The sequence below is a fragment of the Venturia canescens genome, chromosome 4 (genome assembly GCF_019457755.1).
Source record: "Venturia canescens isolate UGA chromosome 4, ASM1945775v1, whole genome shotgun sequence".
Lineage (NCBI taxonomy): Eukaryota > Metazoa > Arthropoda > Insecta > Hymenoptera > Ichneumonidae > Venturia > Venturia canescens.
The window spans coordinates 5,915,696-5,933,430 of NC_057424.1; the positions used below are offsets into that span (position 1 = coordinate 5,915,696).

At 39.3% G+C, this 17,735-nt stretch overlaps 1 protein-coding gene across 1 annotated transcript; it reads right to left on the reverse strand.

The window, feature by feature from the left end:
* Positions 1–5,696: 5,696 nt before the first annotated feature.
* On the reverse strand, positions 5,697–17,509 carry LOC122409004 (cilia- and flagella-associated protein 58-like). The gene is made up of 12 exons (XM_043416175.1): positions 17,429–17,509; positions 14,503–14,589; positions 13,952–14,080; positions 12,463–12,695; positions 10,952–11,228; positions 10,634–10,866; positions 10,118–10,529; positions 9,077–9,347; positions 8,172–8,686; positions 7,726–7,950; positions 5,918–6,270; positions 5,697–5,796 (listed from the first exon to the last, which is right to left on the reverse strand). The coding sequence occupies exons 1-11, from the start codon at positions 17,459–17,461 to the stop codon at positions 5,989–5,991; spliced, it is 2,697 nt and encodes an 898-aa protein (XP_043272110.1). The 5' UTR covers positions 17,462–17,509; the 3' UTR covers positions 5,697–5,796; positions 5,918–5,988.
* Between the last annotated feature and the right edge of the window lie 226 nt (positions 17,510–17,735).

Consider the following 17,735-nt stretch of genomic DNA (forward strand, 5'->3'; position numbering starts at 1 on the left):
GATTAATTAAAGTGGAGAAAAATAATGAAACTGCTGATCGCGAGGCTCGGTAAATCCGTCTCTCGAGGTGGAAAAAAGCCCTGTGCACCGAGAAGCAATAGAGATGAAGAGAGCAGAGGTTTGAGGAGCTAACAAGAAAGCATTACGAGTGTGCCCCGGAGTTGTATGATATCTGGATTATTAACTTCGTTGTGCAAGCTTATGGTAAAAGTTGGAAATGCTCGAGTAACCAAGAATTGCATGAGAATAAAGAGTAGAAAAAGTTGCCGCAACGAGCAGTACTTTTATTTCATATCCGCCCTAATAAGGAGACGAAACAAAAAAGGATGCTGCGTTACATCGGTTGGAAGACCAATTTACGAGGGGCATTTGAAAATTTTACGAAACAGGATTTTGCCACTCGCTTATCTACGATGAATTTATGAGATTCAACTTACCCGCGCCGTAACTTTGCCGCGATAACATCCACAAAGCTTATTGAGGCACCAAAAACTTCCACGTGGGAAACGCGCATTCCAACGTCGTTCGAAATCGTTGGCCAGCAACACCGTTCGAAAAAACTGAGAAACTCGTTCGTCCGGGATACTCGAATCTTGAAGGGTTTCTCTTCGCCTCTTGCGATTTAACGCCGTCGAGATTACGCAACATACTTTCCGTTAGATATGTTGTAACCGACGCACGAGGACCAGAGATTCTGCTTTCCCACGGAGATAATCGGCAGAGATTACACACACACACAGTGACGATTACGGATATCGATCACCCGCAGCACTCGGGATAAGCTCCGCTCGTTGACGAGTCTCTTCATCGACCTGCTACTCCGAACAACTGATAAAACCCTGTGTTCGTACGAGCATTCGGCTGGCTATTGTCGTAGCTGTTCTCGATTCAGCAGGTATCAGAAGTACTAAAATCACTGCTCACTAGCTACGACGGCTCGATGCATATGGATCCGAAGCATATTTGGACAAAGCTGCGGTATAAATGTTTACGGAAATGGACTTGCGAGGTCATGAAAGCAATGACAACCGCGCGTCGTTGGGCTCCTGCATTATTGATCTGGAAAAACTCATCTGGAAAACGTGGTGAATTAGGGCAGGATGTTTCGGAATTTGTCGTTAAGTATTTGAAACTGTTGGGACAAGATTTTTTTTACTGCGAGAAAAAAGCTTGTGAGGAGCAGGGAAAATCGAGAATTGAGAAAAGAGTGATCGAGTTTGAGTCAATTTGACGATTCTTCTCTAGTTTTTTGCAGTGATGGTAAAGTTCCGATAAGTTAGAGAGTGCCTTAACTCGTTGACTCGCAGCAAAAGTTGTTCGGCAACGCAATTGTGTTTGCTCCAACAATGGATAACGAAGTCCCACAGCAGGTCTCCGGTCGCGATGTACCACGACGATACCAGTTACAGAGAAGAGTACCTTGGTCGAACGAACGAAAAAAGTGGAGAAAAAACGCCTCGATATAAGTTAGGAAAAGGCGAGAGGTTAAGCGCAAAAATGAAAAGAAAATAAGAAGCAAGAGATGCAATGTACTTCAACTTCAGCGCAAAACTTAATCAGTGTATACGTGGCGAGGTAGCAACGTTTCTTGGCTCTTAACGAGCCTCGCTTCATGAACTCGTTGAAAGTCTCTCGAAAGACTGGCGCCCTCTTGGCGAATGGACCGGAAGCGTTTTCGGAAGTGAGACTCCCGGAAGCTACCCTCGCTCCAACGATGGAAGCTCTTATTACAGAGAAATATCGTAAGGGTCACGCGATAATATAGAGCAAATGTTGAATACCCGAGACAAGATTATGACGAAACTTCGACGAGCCACACGTACAGTTGCAACATCGAAGATCCAATCGTAAAAAAAGTGTTGAAACTTCTGAAAATTGCCTTATTATTTCTACGTGGAACGGTAACAACTCAATTCCGATCTCGAGGAAACATCCTTACAGACGAGCTTTTCCCATTCAACTCGGATCGCGAGTCATCATGAAACATTGAAAGTCACTAAAAGGCTTTGGAAATTTCTATCAAATTTAAGGGCGTCACCCCGTGTGGCAAAAAACATAGACTTTTGAAATTTTAAGGGTTTATTTACTGGTATTTCACTGTAAAGCTATCGTCTGAACTAAAATCATACAGAAATATTAAAAATTCAAGGATTTTCGAGCTTCAGAACACAAAATTCCAATTTTCAAAAATGTTTCAAAGCGCGGAATTATTCAATTATCAATATTTCTGTGCCATTCTAGTTCAGGCGATAGCCACTGCTTTACCAATCGAAACGCTCTTTCATTTATTGATCCCAGATAAACCAATCCTCCGGATAATCGAGGAGACCACGCAGAAGCATGGTCTGTGAAGTAGTTCAACACCGAATCTACCCGAGATATCAGAGTCAAAAAATTCTATCATAGAGTTGAAATGACAATAAACGCACCCTTCAAATTTCAAAAGTCTATGCTTTTTTCCTCCCCGCAAAAGAATCGCGAAAAATACCCACAAAATCCTGCTGCGACACGGGTTCGAATCTGCCTGTATTTACACACATCCGCTTCTATCTTTAGATCGTACGGACTTCATTCATCTATTCTGACGCTTGACATCCCACAAAAAACATACGATCGTGATACGATGCATGACTAATATCCGCATCACTTAACAGTTAAATGATTAATAGCGAACATCCCGCAATATTAATTGATTAACCTGCTGGTCTCATACATTTCTCGAGGTATTTGGCTTCTCAGTTTGAAAAAGAGGCATTCGCGTTGTCATACGACTATGAAGGGGGCTCAAAGTGAATGTTTGGTCAATTACGTACATTTTGCATTGTACATAATTTTGTAAACTTTTTTAAACGCTCCGACACTGCTGAATTGATATTACGAATGTAAACGCAGTTTTGACAATGGCTGCACGATTATTTTTCGAGATAAAAGAGAACAACGTTGCTGAAGGAATTTCAAGCCACGCGAACAGAGCGGCGGAAGCTACAGTGCGCTAAAGTTCAAATCGCATTCGTGTGTTGGTGGAGCAACATTTTTCTCAAGGCCAGTTGAATGAACGCGAACGAAGTGCACGAGGGCGCATTTATCCAATGTACGTTGTTGGAGCGCGCGCCGTTAATTAATCTAGCGGCCTTAATTGTTGTGAAGGTTGGCTAGCGCGGTGTGACAGTGATCGCGTACACGGTTTATGCAGGACCGACAATAGAGAAATTTGTAAACTGCGAATGCATATTTGAATGTATGCCTGGGGCAATGACCAGCCACGAATAATTAGGGTGCTCGCTGCATTATTTATGTATCGGTTTAATCGTGGAGTCGGATGGTTGAACCGTTGAGTTAAACTGGCTCGGTAATTAAGGGGTGAAAAACGATTTTGTTGCGGAGCTGGGGTTTCCCTAAATTCAGACACATTTACGTTTCATTTACGTTTAAGTGCACGAGGATTCTTTTACAAGGGACGAAACCCTCGTGGAAAACTCATCGAAGGTCAAGCCTTCATTTTTTTTGCATTTGGAAAACTCGACCATCCACTCCACTAGGTAGTTCATGCACGAAACGATTTTCTTAAGAAAGTCTTGAAATTTACACAGAGTTTAAATGGGCAGTCGACTGACACACGTATCAAATTTTAAAGGATTCGTCTCATTGGTTATTGAGATAAACGTATTTAAATATGAACAAAAATACACATGGTTACAGAAACTATGTGTAAAAAATCGTTCATTTTATTATATAACGATTGAACGCTCCTTACGAAGTTTATGAAAAAGTACACGATGACAATAAAGTATATAATGAAGGTTTGGGAAAAAATTCGAGACGATTGTCTTACTAGTGATAAAGATATATTACCTTAAAGATTGAACGAAATTGGTAATGAGCACATCTGCTTATTTCGGCATTTTGTTTCTTCTTGGCTCGGTCCATTCCTGTCACAGCAGCCTTCTGTCTTTTTATTAATACTTTTTTCTTGATCCCATTGTGTTTGACATTTGCGCTCCCTAATGCGATTTTTGACACAAAGAGTGTAGTATTTTCGCCAGGGATGAATAAAATTTCGGGTTTAGTCCAAGTTTTGGTTCCAAGTTGAAAAAATGTATTTACATTTCGAATGAATAATTCTGACATTAATTTAAAGTGATTATATCTTTAATTAGGAAGTAAAAATCGATCCAATTCAGACTCCCATAAAATACAATTCTTTAATTAAAACCGTGGCCTGCACAATCGTTTTCGATTAAAAGCACCGACCGAGCCAGTGTACTCACGAGTGGAAGTATTTTTTCAGTGATTTGAGTCGCATTTGGCGATACTTGGATTAGGATTGGAGACAACGAGTGTGGGATCCCCGCAGAAAAGCTCGTTTCGTATAGTGGCAGATGGAAAAAATTCTACTTTCGTGTTTCATTGAAGTTTAAATAGTCAGTAAACTATATCCAACAGGTAAATTGACGCTGAAATAGTTGCATGCATAGCGAAGGGTTAACGAACACGAAGGTCGTTGAGGCGCGAGAAAAAACTAATATAAAAGTAATTGCACAAGAATGTCGGTGCTCCGTAGTGGGCTCGGTTTATGACCCCATTTTTTTATCGGGCCACGAAAACGTTGCGGGTTGAAAAAAGTAATTGGTCCCGAGGCGTTTTATGCGACTGCGAAGAAAATACAAAGCGAGCACTCCCAAGGGGAAAAAAATATCGCGACGGAGCCCGACTCCGGTCTGGTACGTATGACAAATGCTCTTTTCCCTTATTCGGCCGGAGAAGCAAGCCGGCCGTGAAATTTCCAAAATTCCATTATAAAAGTGCCGAGGATAAAGATTAGATGTAGCTATTGATAAGATTCCACGATTTCGAGTCCGCTCGCAGGAGAACGCTCAACGTTCCAGGCCTTTAAACTCTATCGCGATAGCCTTTCTGAAAAATCGTAAATTCAAAGGACGCTCGTCACTTCAAGTTTAACGCGACTCGATTCTCCCCATAAGGGAGTTTCTCTCGAGCCTTTGTGTACAAGAAAATCGAAAAAAGCTATTCTCTGTCAATCTACTTACTTTTATCTCTCATTCTACTTACACTTATCTCTTATCAACCACACGCTGTAAAAACGGTGAATCGCGAGAACACGAGCACCAGGTTTAACCGTAAAAAAAGCTTTCATCAATCCTCCTCCGCATTAAGAATCGTACGAGATGCTGCTGCTGCTGCTGCTGCCAAAGAGAAGAGGCAGACTATCGAAAATCCTGGAATGTATCACTTTGCGTACTCCCAAAGGTTATCGCGAAATCGACGAAAATTTATACGAGCTACTTTTACGATTCTCCGTCGGTATAAATCCAACAAATTTCCCTTAAAATCTAATATAAATTCCGTTCTCAATGCGAAGCACTCGTCATCCCACGTTTTTAAGTCCCAAGCCCATTTTGGCTTCTTTTCACTCCCCGAGCACGTGGAATCACGATAATAGAGAAAATTATCGCTGGGACGATAATAACAAAAGCCGACAAAAGCCCATAATGGTAATTTGCACAAAAATTCGAGCACCATGCTGTACAATGATGGAACACGTTTTCCAGGGGCTTGTGGGAGTACTACGAGGGTGAAAATTTTACCTGAATTTCCTTCGTATATGTATCCCCATGAATAACATAGTAAACGATAATACTCTCGTAAGTTTCGCCTGTTTCTCCACATAATATCATGTCTGAAACTTTTACCCCCCGATGTTGGAAGATCACTGCGCGTGGCGTCATCATCTTTCAGTACGTTACAATCTCCGCCGGTTGTTCTCCTCGGAGTTTACTTTAAATGAAAAAAAAACTTAATTTCATTTGGTTTCTGTCAATTAATTTTTAATGAAACTTCTTGGAGCTCGTACTTCTCGAAAGTATTAAAAGCGTTTTAATCCTCGTTTTTAAATTACATTTTCTATAGGAAAATGAATGAAAACTGCGCCTTTACAGAGCTCCTTTGATGAGCATCCTTTCTCTATTTTTACTTTTGTGTCGAGTCGAGGCTGTAACAGTTGCGCGACCTGAGCACTCCTAAGCTGAAACCACCGCCGTAAAACTTTTTCTGATTTGCTTCAATCGCTGGTAACATCGGATCCGAAGCTGACTGCACTTTTCTCCTCTCGTTGTCCTTCGATTTCTGCTCCTTTCGTTTCAGTGCGTAGTACTTTGACTTGACGTCGCGCAACTCACGGCTCGTTCTCTCGAGATCAAATTTGTATTCGTTCGATTGACTCTCCACCATGTTCAGCTCAGCTACGAGGCTCTGCATCGAAACAAATTCATCGGATGGTAAGCGAAATCCAATTGAAAAATGACGCGAAAACACTTGAACAAATTTTTCATTCTCTTGATTTTAATCTTTATCATTGTCAGGGATAAACGATTTGAAATAAAGTTCTTTCGTTGATGCAAATTTCAAATTCCTGATGAAATCAAGTATGAGAACGAAACCTGTGAAATCGTGAATATTTCAGTGTTCAGGATTCCACATTCGTTCTGCTACGGACAGAAATGTTGATGATCAAATTTTGTTTATCTCTACTGCGTTGCAAATGAACTCGAATTCTACGAATGTTGATTTGATCCAGTTCAATTAACTCGATTTTCCTGTTACCAGCTTTATTCCAATCATAATGAAATTAAAGTTAATCGTACACTGAGGAAAAAAAGTCATTGGAACAACGAAATGTGGCATTCTCATTTAAACGATTTTCTTGAGAAAGTCTTGAAATTAACATAGAGTTTAAATGGGCAGTCGACTGACGCACGTATCAAATTTTAAAGGGTTCGTCTCATTGGTTATTGAGATAGATGTGTTTAAATATGAACAAAAATACACGTGGTTATAGAGACTATGCGTAAAAAATCGTTCATTTTTTCATATAACGATTGAACGTTTCTTACGAAGTTTATGAAAAAGTACACGATGACAATAAAGTATATAATGAAGGTTTGGTAAAAAATTCGAGACGATTATCTCGTATAACTTTGCATTAGCTTATTTCAGCATTTTGTTTTTTGTCGGCTTGACCCATTCTTGCCAAAGCCTTCTGTCTTTTTATTAATACTTTTTTCTCAATCCATTTCCTTCTGTGTTTTTTTACATAAAAAACTATAGTATTTTCGCCAGGGATGAATGAAATTTGGGGTTCAGTCAGCGATGGATCCCCTATTGATAAATGGCTTGTAATTTCATTCGCCAAAAGATTGGTTGAATCTTTTGTATTACAATTTACAATTTCGGATTAATAAAACTCTGACATTAATTTAAAGTGATTATATCTTTAATTAGGGAGTAAAAATTGACACAATTTAGACACCCATAAAATACGATTCTTCGGGCATGATCTACCTTAAACGAATATAATAGTCTTGGATCAAACTGCAGATTCATTCTCTCCGAAAACATTGCAGTTGAATGAAGAATACTCTTCCAATAACATCAATTGCTATTGAATCAATAATTATTTGTTCTCAGTGTAAAGAAATGTGATGATAAAATTTACAGATAAAAATTTTTGCTTTAAATTCTCGACGGCTAAATAAAATGAATATCCATTTGGCTTTGACACTCCTTCCTCGTGGGGAAGCAAACAGTATCGGAAAATGGATAAAGAAAACGGGTTACTGTCTTCGCATATGAAGACGCATCTGCTAGGATCACTGATGGAATCTTATCTCAACGTTTTCTCTTACTATTACAGATTCCATAACGTACCTTCATTTTTTCTCCCCTTTCGCGCAACGCTTTTTGAGTTTCCATCAAGCAAGTCGCAGCTTCCGGTGACTGACGTTTCGAGATCTCCTGACGCAAATTCGTATACAATTCCATGCACTCTTTGATCTTCTTTTCCTTCGATATCAGCTCGGCGCTTAGCTTCAATACACGCTTTTGCAGTATCTGTATTTTCTTAAGCAGCTCAAAGCTATCTGGATCTGATCCCTAAATATTAAACACCCTATGAATTATTGAAGTTTTCGGTATGTGTATAAAGTAGTGTGTTTCCTGTTTTGCGCTTCGAATTTACATTTTGAGTAGCGACCGCAGCTCAGGCAAGTTGACATTGAAGATCGAATGACTGATCAAGAATATAAATAGACTGATCATAAAATCCAATTTGACATCGAATAATAAAACGTCATTTGAAATCACCACATTTTTACCTCGAGCTTTCGCCATCTGTGGACATTCAATGGGTTCTGCACTTCTTCCTGAAGCGCCATAACTTTGAGTCTCTCGTTGGTCAGTTCGCGTTCAAGATGAAATATTTCATGCCGCAAGTCGCTCATATTTTCTATGCTCTTTTCCAGCAGCACCTTCTCCGATCGAAGTTTCTTAACTTCGAGTTTGAGCAGTCTCGTATCGCCGAGTTTTTCAACGTACTGAGCTTCTCCTCGTTGCAACGCAACGTTCAGAATTTTTATTTTACCATATTGCAAACTCAACTCGTCGTTTCGTCGCACCAGCTGAGAACCGAGAATGTCACGCTCGTTCATCACCGTGTCTATGTCCTTTTTCAAACGACTAGCCTCCATGTCAGCTACGTGGATCTCTTGTCTCAAACGTTTTTCAGTCTTCTTGCTCTCGTCTACCTCTCTCCTCAGATCCTTTATCGTTTTTAGCGAAGATTGCACTTCGGCTCGTAGATTGTCCTTGTCTTTTTCAGCTTTTCCCAACACTAAGTTACAAATCGACGTTTCGAACTCTCTTATACAAAAACATCAAGTTACTTCCATTCGTCGAGTAGCTTATTAAACTTTTTTTTTTTTATTTATGAAAAACACTAATGTTCCCAGAAACATGCGATCACTTTTCATCGACGCTGCAGTTGAAAGCTCAGTAATCAAGTGCATTTTGCCATCAAAGTATTTTACGTACTAATTATGGAGTTCCAACCGAACAATCGATGAATTTATCAATTACTTTGAGCACGCTGCAGTCGTTTTTGCTATAAAACTCTCGTTTTTTTACTTTATTGTACTTATTTTTGTACTTAAGAAAATGTCATCTGGAAAATCTGTTGAAATGCTATTTTCATTCGGTTAAAAAAGAAAAAAAAAATACTCACGAAATTCCTCTTTAACAAAGCCCGCGTCTTTGACGCTGAGGTCTTCTTTCAGCTGTTCAATCTGATGATTCATTATTTTGAGTTTACTTTTGAGCTCCTGAATTTCATTGCGTGCTTCGACGAGAGCTTTGCCAGACGTGTTACGTTCAGCCCTGACAGCTTCGAAGAGATTTTGTTGCTGTCGAAACTTTGCTTCGTCTTCGGCCATGCGTTTCTTGTAATCGGATACTTCACTTTGTTTGAGCTTCATGTCGTCCAAGTGATCTTCGACCTGTTCGTGCAACGTAAATACAAAGCATGAAATGCTCCATGGAAATAACTAAGTTCCTGGGGATTTGGGAAAAAGAAAGAACTGAGAGGAAAACAAGCCAACGGATTAGAATTCGTCACGTAGCAAAAAAGGTTCCAGCAGAGCACTCTCGTCGATCGGTTATCGAGGAAATGTCGATTGTGTGCTGATACAATATCACATTCGAAACTCACGTTCTTCGAAAATAGCTGAGCTACAAATACCCAATTTAAAAAACAAAAATAAAATAAAAGCAAAAACAGTCCACTAACCCGAAGAAGTCAGCATTTTTCGTATTCCTTCGACACATTCTATTGCTAACTTTTACTAGCCCTGTAGAGGAAAGCTTTTTTCGAGTGCTTTGACCCCTTTTTCGTATCTTTATCGTTCACCCTTATCTATTCCCAAACATGGAGAATTTGTGGAAGGCAATAAAAGCGAGAGATTTTTCAGTGGAGATTGATCAATATATTTTTTTTCTCACAAAAAATGAGTCTTTCAAATCAAAATTGAACATAATAAAAGTTCGCTACGTAGAATAAAAATGAAATTTCAATAAAAATAAAATTGAAATTAAAATTTTAGTATAAAGTTAATTTTGCAGGCTTGTATTTTCAGTACTGGAATCACTGACAAAAATGGTTTCTCAAAATGGTTATTTTTCAAAAATTGGTCTATTCTTGCGGAGTGGATTTGTTTTGTAAATGAACAAATTACGAACTTTAGTCCTCAGGATTTGCGCAATGACTGACCTGCTGCGCTAATTCTGCTACTTCCTGATTCAATCTGTCCCGTTCTTTCTCAATCCTTTCAACCTTATTTCTCAATTCATTCGCTTCCTGCATTGTCTCTTCGAGTTCGGCTTCGGTCTTTCGTTTGCCAATTTCGAAGGCTGTCAAGCTGTGTTGTGCCCTCCGAAGTTTTTCCTTCAATCCCGTTATTGTCTTGGCGAGAGCATCTTTTTCACGTATCACTCCCGACGTAGCCTTTTTTTCGTCGTCGACCTGACGTCGTAAATTGTTAACTTCCAATTCGGCGTTTCTCAGACTCACTCGAGCCTGTTCCACGTCCGTTTCGAGCTTCAGTCTAACGCTGTCATTTCGTAAGATTTTCTTCGTCGTCGCATCTCTTTCGGACTTTAATCTCCCGTTTTCTTCTCGAGTTCTGAAATTTTATCGTTTTCGACGAAATTTTCGACATTCGACGATAATCATCATTGATTTTCCTTCGCGAAACAACTTTAATGTTTAAACAAATAAAAACGTTACCTCTTTACCTCGCTCGACAGTGAAAGGAATTCTTTATAATTGTCTTTCTGGCTTCTCTCTGTTTGTTCCATTTTTTTGTGAGCTGCGTCCAACTCAGTCTGCAGATTCATTCGTTTCACCATCAACTTGGTGACCTCTTTCTGAAGTTTTTCGTTCGCTGTTTTTTGCTCCCTGAGAGCATTTTCGAGTTTCGTTACGTTGTTTAATATCGATTTATTCGATGCTTCTGTGCCCTGTGAAAAAGCGAAGGGAAAGGATTAATTTTTCTTCTCATGGAAGCATCGGGCAGAGGCTAAAGAGCAGAAAACACTATTCAACCTGTAGCTGATTGTCTTTCGTCTTAAGGCTCTCCTCCAACTGATTTATCTCTTTTTCCAGTCTTTCTCGTATCCTCTGATCCTTGGATATTTCGCTTCGTTGTATATCCAAATTTTCTCGCATTTCAGACATTTGTTGTTCGTACTCGCTCGTTTTTCTCTCCAACTCTTCAGTGTAATTCGTCATGTTTCGTAACCTTTGTTTGAGCGTCTCGAGCTCGCTGAACATGCGTTCGCGTTCCTTCAGCAATCCATCTTTTTGCTTGTTCACCGTAGTGCTGCAAGTTTAAAACGCAGCATCATTGTAAGAGCGATTTAGATTTCAAATATTCCAAAATTCCCTTCAATTTTAATCGTTCTTAACGATATTCTAAAAGCGGTAAATACGTCCATCACGGACTGGCAAACGTTGCGACGTAACGGCCCAAAATCTCGATCAATTGAACCTCGCTTCCGTTCGAGTTAGAACAATGGAACGAGATTTTCGTAATAATGCTGCGTACATTTATAAGCTGCGGACGTTGTTTCGGGGCTCCACTGTTATCAGGGATTTGCAAGTGATCCGAGTCCTTTCATAAAACTAATTAAATATCATCGTTAGTGGACAGATTATCGAGTTTTCATCAGCAACGTCCTGAGGCTTCGAGCCAATTGGATCATAACGTTATAACGAGATTTTTGCCACTGATGAATATTGAGGATTTCACAATTCGACAGTGAACCGAGATATTTTATTCCGTTGTATTGAAAAATCTGACAATGCAAAAAATACGAACGTAATTGGCGATTCAGTGACAACGGAGTCTGCTAATGAATAAGTTTCTTTAAAAAACGCACGAAGAAAACGCTCTTTTTTTTAAAACCTATTAGCAATGTCGCTGACAGTCATTACGCCAGAAAATGTCTCTTGTTTCATTCGTTCCCTCGGCGAGTATAATTCTACTCTTTCCATCGACAAAGTTTCTAGTCCATAAACATCGAAGTTCGTTACAATGATCAGACCTGCTGAATAACTAGAGTTTTCCACGGATTAAGGATAATCTGATATTCTGATTTCATGTTGCTTTTCCCGACTGGAAAATTTTATTGCGTTGCTGAGACGCGTCCCCTTTCAATCATAAAAGAGAGATGATCCTCGGGGCGAGCTTATCTCGTTATTCGACCACTCGAACACGATAGAATGCCACAATCTCGGGGAAATACCGACTGCAATTGTGCCAGGGGAAACCGAGACGCGAAAGTTTTATTATAATGATGATCACGGATGTTGAGGAACGAAAGAAAATTTAACGTGGGACGATATCGCAAGCTCGCTGCTTGCTTTCTGGCCGAATGATAATCCGCCTTATGTACGCAATAATAAGCCAAAGAACGTTGTTATATTCTCCGCTTTTATATCAGCGCAAAATAATGTCATTTAACCCTTTTTTGTCCATGCCCCAGTCTCTGTCACAATCGCAACATCATTTCATCGTCGATTAAAGTACATCGGAGTTGAATTACCGGACTTACTCCTCGTCTACTGCCAGCTGCTTGTTCTTCAAATCGAGCTCGTGATTGAGTTTCGTGATCGTCAACCGTAAATTCTCTATGACCTCTTGAGCATTCTGCTCACGAGTGTGGGCTGCGTCAGCTAATCGAGATGCTTCGGCTATTTCCTGCTTCAGTTTATCCATCGATTCTTCTTGCGATTCTATTATTTTTTCGAGGTCGTAACATCTCCGAGTTTTTTCTATCACTTGATCCTGTTGAGAGGTCAAACAAATTTTTCAAACACGGCCTTTCGAAACTCGTTTTCAATTTCGAAATGTTGTAAGGAGCGATCTTCCATTTTTTCACGTGCAATGAAGAATTTTAATTATGCATGTTTGTTAAGGCCTTAATACACTTGTGCTGGGCAGAAAAATCGAACATTTTTTTATACTCGATATTCTTTCAAGTACAATGTCTGAAGAATATTCTCACGAAATTCGCTCGGTACTGCGCGCGGCCCTCTAATGCTTCAATCTTTAACGATGTATGGTATACAAAAGTCTTTTTCAAAATTTTCTTCTGCTTAGTTATCGAGTAATTACGCATTAAAGCAGATTTCTTATGCCTGGAATGTATACCTATATATATGGAAACGCTATGCTTATACACGTAAACTTTGGTGATCAATTACTCGATAACTGTACAGGAGAAAAATCTTAAAAAATTTGTATTGTCAAATTTGGCACTAAAGAATATGTTCACCAAATTTTATAAAATTCTGATCATTTTGAAATTTTTTATGTTTTTAGCATGGTTTAGCGTGGCAACCGTGGCAACATTGTAAGCCTGTACCAAATATCCTTAAACGCGATTATCTCAGAATCGTCTTTTTTGAAAAAATACCTTTGCGGTGAACATGATTACTAAAAAAGCATTAATCCGATCCATACGAAATTTATACTGCTTGTTTATTACAATAATAGCTGGGGCCTGGACGAAGGATTTCATATTTTGTTGGAAAAAAAATTGTAACAAAAAAACCGAAAATTTAGCACCATAAAAATCGAATTTTTGGTTAAAGCTGCCGCCATTTTTTTTTAAATCAATATTTTTACAAATCCTCCGTCCAGGCCCAAGCTATTATCATAATAAATAAGTGGTATAAATTTCGAATGGATGGGATTAAAAGTTTTTTAGTTACGTCCACCGCAACTGATGCTCAAAAAAGGTGCTACTGCGGAAGACAGCTGGGGTTGCGCCATTTTGACAAATTTTTTGATGAAAAAAATTGTACAAGTACACGAACATATGTACTAATGAGTGTCGTTCACAGTTTTTCGATAAATTCGATAAATTTTCTCGTCGAAAAAAAATCAAGAAAATCACGTTTTTTTTGTCCGCTGCAAGTGTATGTAAGGCATTAATACCGTCGAATGGATCTTTTATTGATCGTGCTCACTCTCGAACGCAAGAACATTACTTCACTGATGCGCAATCAAAAGATTATACGTCTAATAAATGAAAATACCTGTAAATCCGCGCACTTTTCCATCAGAGTATCCTCGTTTCTGCGAGTCTCGTAAAGAGACTCGAACAGTCTCGTGTACTCGGTCTCGTAACTCGCCAGTGCTTCGTTATTCTTCATTTCATTTATTATCTGCAACGAAAAAAAAAGCGTAGCGTATACGCGTTCATACTGGAAGCAAATATTCCTACAACGTAATCCCACTTTGTAATTTGGCATGAAATGAAAATTATTCAAGTTAAATTGGAAATAAAATATGCTTAGAACTTCGCAGCGGTCATAAAAACTTGAACATTTATCGGGAGTTTCTGATAGAAAATCTCATCGTTATAAATCTTAATTGAAATGATAGTAATTTCCGACGAAAACTCGATCGAATGGCCGTCAAGTGTTGGGCTATTATGCGAGCGACGAATGGCTCCTCGTGTTTTCATACAACGCGGCGAAATGTTCCTCCCTTACTTTTTATAGATCCATCCGTTATTGGAATAAAAAATGTTCATTGAATAGATGGATTCATCTTTCACGTTTTGAGGAGGGTTCAATGTACTTACTCTCGCGTAATCTCTTTCCAGGGCGCAATAGACACTTCCGGCTGAGCTTCCAACTGACGAGGGTTCGCGACTTTCGCTCCCTTCATCCTGCACATAAATTATTATTGTTAGTCTTTTACATACGGGTGTTTCAATGACGCGAACGTAACTCACTGCTTTCGAGAGTCTAAGATCAAGGAGAGTGCTCCTTTAAAGTTTAATCAGCAATAATTTTAAGTCACCGCCACTCAAATACTGTTCCGTATCATTGGCTGTTCGGATGACGAAAAATAAGATGAAAAAAACTATTTGAAATCGCTCAAAAAAATTCTTCATCCGATGCATCGTTTGCGCATCACTGGAAAAATCATTTTAGCATATTCGCTCCAGCACATTCAGCTCTAATACGAATGTGAGCGAAGGTCAATAGCAGTTTTGGTTAGGATCGCAAATAGTTTTTCAAACGCCGTTGTTACAAGAACAGGATCCAGATTAAAGACGGTTCGTCTCCTGCTCCCGCCAATTTTATCCTCCTTTCCATCCTCCGCATTCGACATTTTCAGTGGATTAATTACAGGTCGCGGTTACACAGTGAGATGTCGATGGACCTGGGGAATGGGAATGACAGCCGAGCTCACGAGATTACGTAGGTTACCTCGGCAAGCGTCACGGCCATTTGGTCGCGAATGAGACAAAGGAGTGACGATTTTTTTTATTTCTCATTGTCCTGCTTCGAATTTCATGAATTTCACTTATTGCTGTGAAGCGACCATCGCGGTCAAGCCCTGATTTTGTGTGTGTGTATGTGTGTGCGTGTGAAAAGAAATTCGGTCTGGTTCACACCGAAATTATTGAATTTTCCGAGTAAGAAATCTTGGGCCACAGAAACGTTCGATTCTATTTTTGAACAACAATAAAAATGTCACTGAAAGCTCCGAAAGAGGGTTTTTTGTCTCATCCCGGAGCAATCGAATTTCACGAAGTCTCTTCGTCGACAGACCCACGCGTCAAGCCAGCACCGTCGAAAAAGGAAAGAAGTCGGAAAAAACGATGCTAAAGTGCTCTTCGTCTCCCGATTTTTCTCCAAGAAAATCAGGAATTTTCCAGACGACCCTTTTTTATTTGCCCATCGATCTCTACCCCGACTACGCTCTTAGTCTTTACGCTACATACATACAACTGTTCGTATCGTTGGGACGAACCACGCGGCGTATTATTTATCGCTAATGGAGGATCAAAAGCTCTCGTGTAATTTATATGCGCCCCTGTGACGCTGCAGAGATGCTGCGACGCGACGAAACTAATCTGCTTTGCTTCGAAAATAATCTTGAGAGTGGCGAGGTTTGCGATTTTTACGATGGTCAAAACTCCGAATTCAGGGTTTTTCATAAATTTGTGAATTATTTATTCAACACTGATTTTCCTCGAAATAAATAATGCATCAGGAGAATGCGATGGGAATATTGGAAATTTCACTGGCTAATTATCATCATTGTTCACGAATATTTGCTCGGCTTGAATAAAATAAAAAATCGTATATCCATTTCCGGTTCCGTTAACGGGGATAACGAGAACGGAATTGTTACGAAGTATGCGGTGGAAAAGAACTGCAAAGTGAAAATAACGATGAGAACGCTGAGAATGGTTTATCTCGTGAAAATTCCAAACGACGAAGTACGATCTTTCTCACTTGTTCTTTTCCCATTCATTTCGTTTTTTCCCCCTATTTTTCTACTTTTTTCGAACTTCTTGTTGGACTTTCTCAAACGGGTCGTTGAGAGTGATAAATTTTCATGTCTCATTTGTCTGCGATATCTCTTTTCCCTCTTTCTCTTATTCTCGGGACATTTTTCTCTGTTTCTTCATTCGAGGTGTCGTTTTTCGGATCTGTAATCAACCGCTAAACGACTCGGAACCAACGATCCAACTTTACTCATTTTTTTTGTACCAACAATCGAACGATTTCTGCTCGAATAACCACTGTAATTTTGCCCTTTTTTCATATCCCAAAGATTCGTTTACGGAGACTCGGGCCAAGCCAGACTCCTGAGGCTGCTGAGTCCAAACTTTCATCGAGTTTCCGTCTGCTCTTTTTCCTGTTCGCGTAATGAAAATTCAATATCAAACGTCGGCTGTTTCATCCCGGATGCAATCACCGCCGTCGAATCGCACTCTCTTTCTTCGTAAAGGAGATCAAACTTTTTTGGCAACACTCTCATTTCTTACGGACCGTTTGAAGAAACGTCTGGTCACGTATGATAAATGTATAGAAACACGGAAAACAGTTGGAATGAAAGGAAAAAATATTTCAATTCATGAAAAACTTGAAAACGCTACTGACACCGAAAGAAATTTGATTTTTTGAATCTCGTGCAGTGTCAATTCTCGACTTTCGTGAAAAAACATTGTAACGTCGAAAGTTATTTCCACATTCGAGTAAGCGGTTCATTGAATTTCAATGAAAACTCAACGAATTTGCTGAACGCATTTGTAGCCCTGGAACATGGCTGATTTTTTGAAAAATCGATCACTACTTTTTCTCGTCTCGACACGAAAAGAGACTGGAAATGGGAAATGTAAAGAGAAAATATTCGAAATTCCATAATGATGGAATTTTTTTATCTCAAGATTCCGACGAGTGAAGCATTGCTGTCTCATCGTTATAAATTTTTCATATTTTTCAATAAAAATTGACACCGAAACGGCCAAATGAAAACGCAACGAAAAGGGTTCGATTATTGAATAAATAGTTTCGTGAGAATTGAAAATTTTTCGGTCGATCACTGCGGCATTTCTTCCTCAAAATAAAGGACTTTTGATTAGAGATTTAAAGTCACGCTTCGAAATGCCCAAAAGCAGTGAATCTCTAATTGGAAACGCGCTCGTTCAATTTGTGGGTATTAGGAAAACTTATAAGTGATTGTGATAAATTTGAATTCCATCTCACCCGCTCCATCTCAGCGTTCATTTCCATGTCCATTTTGAATGTGTTTTCTCAATTAAAATTTCAATCACGATAAAGAAGGGAGCAACAACGTCTTTCGATCAGCGTATTTCTGAAATTTCTGCGTTTTCAAACTTCCATTAAATTAAACACTTTGCGTAATTATGCACGGATCCTTTGACTAAGAATCTTTCCGTACGTTCACTTTGATTTCGTCCTGTTTACTCGTAGCTATGACGATGAAGGAATTTCCGTGCCATTGCCAAGAAACGTTCGTACAAAATCGATATTCAGGATTCGTAAATGTTTC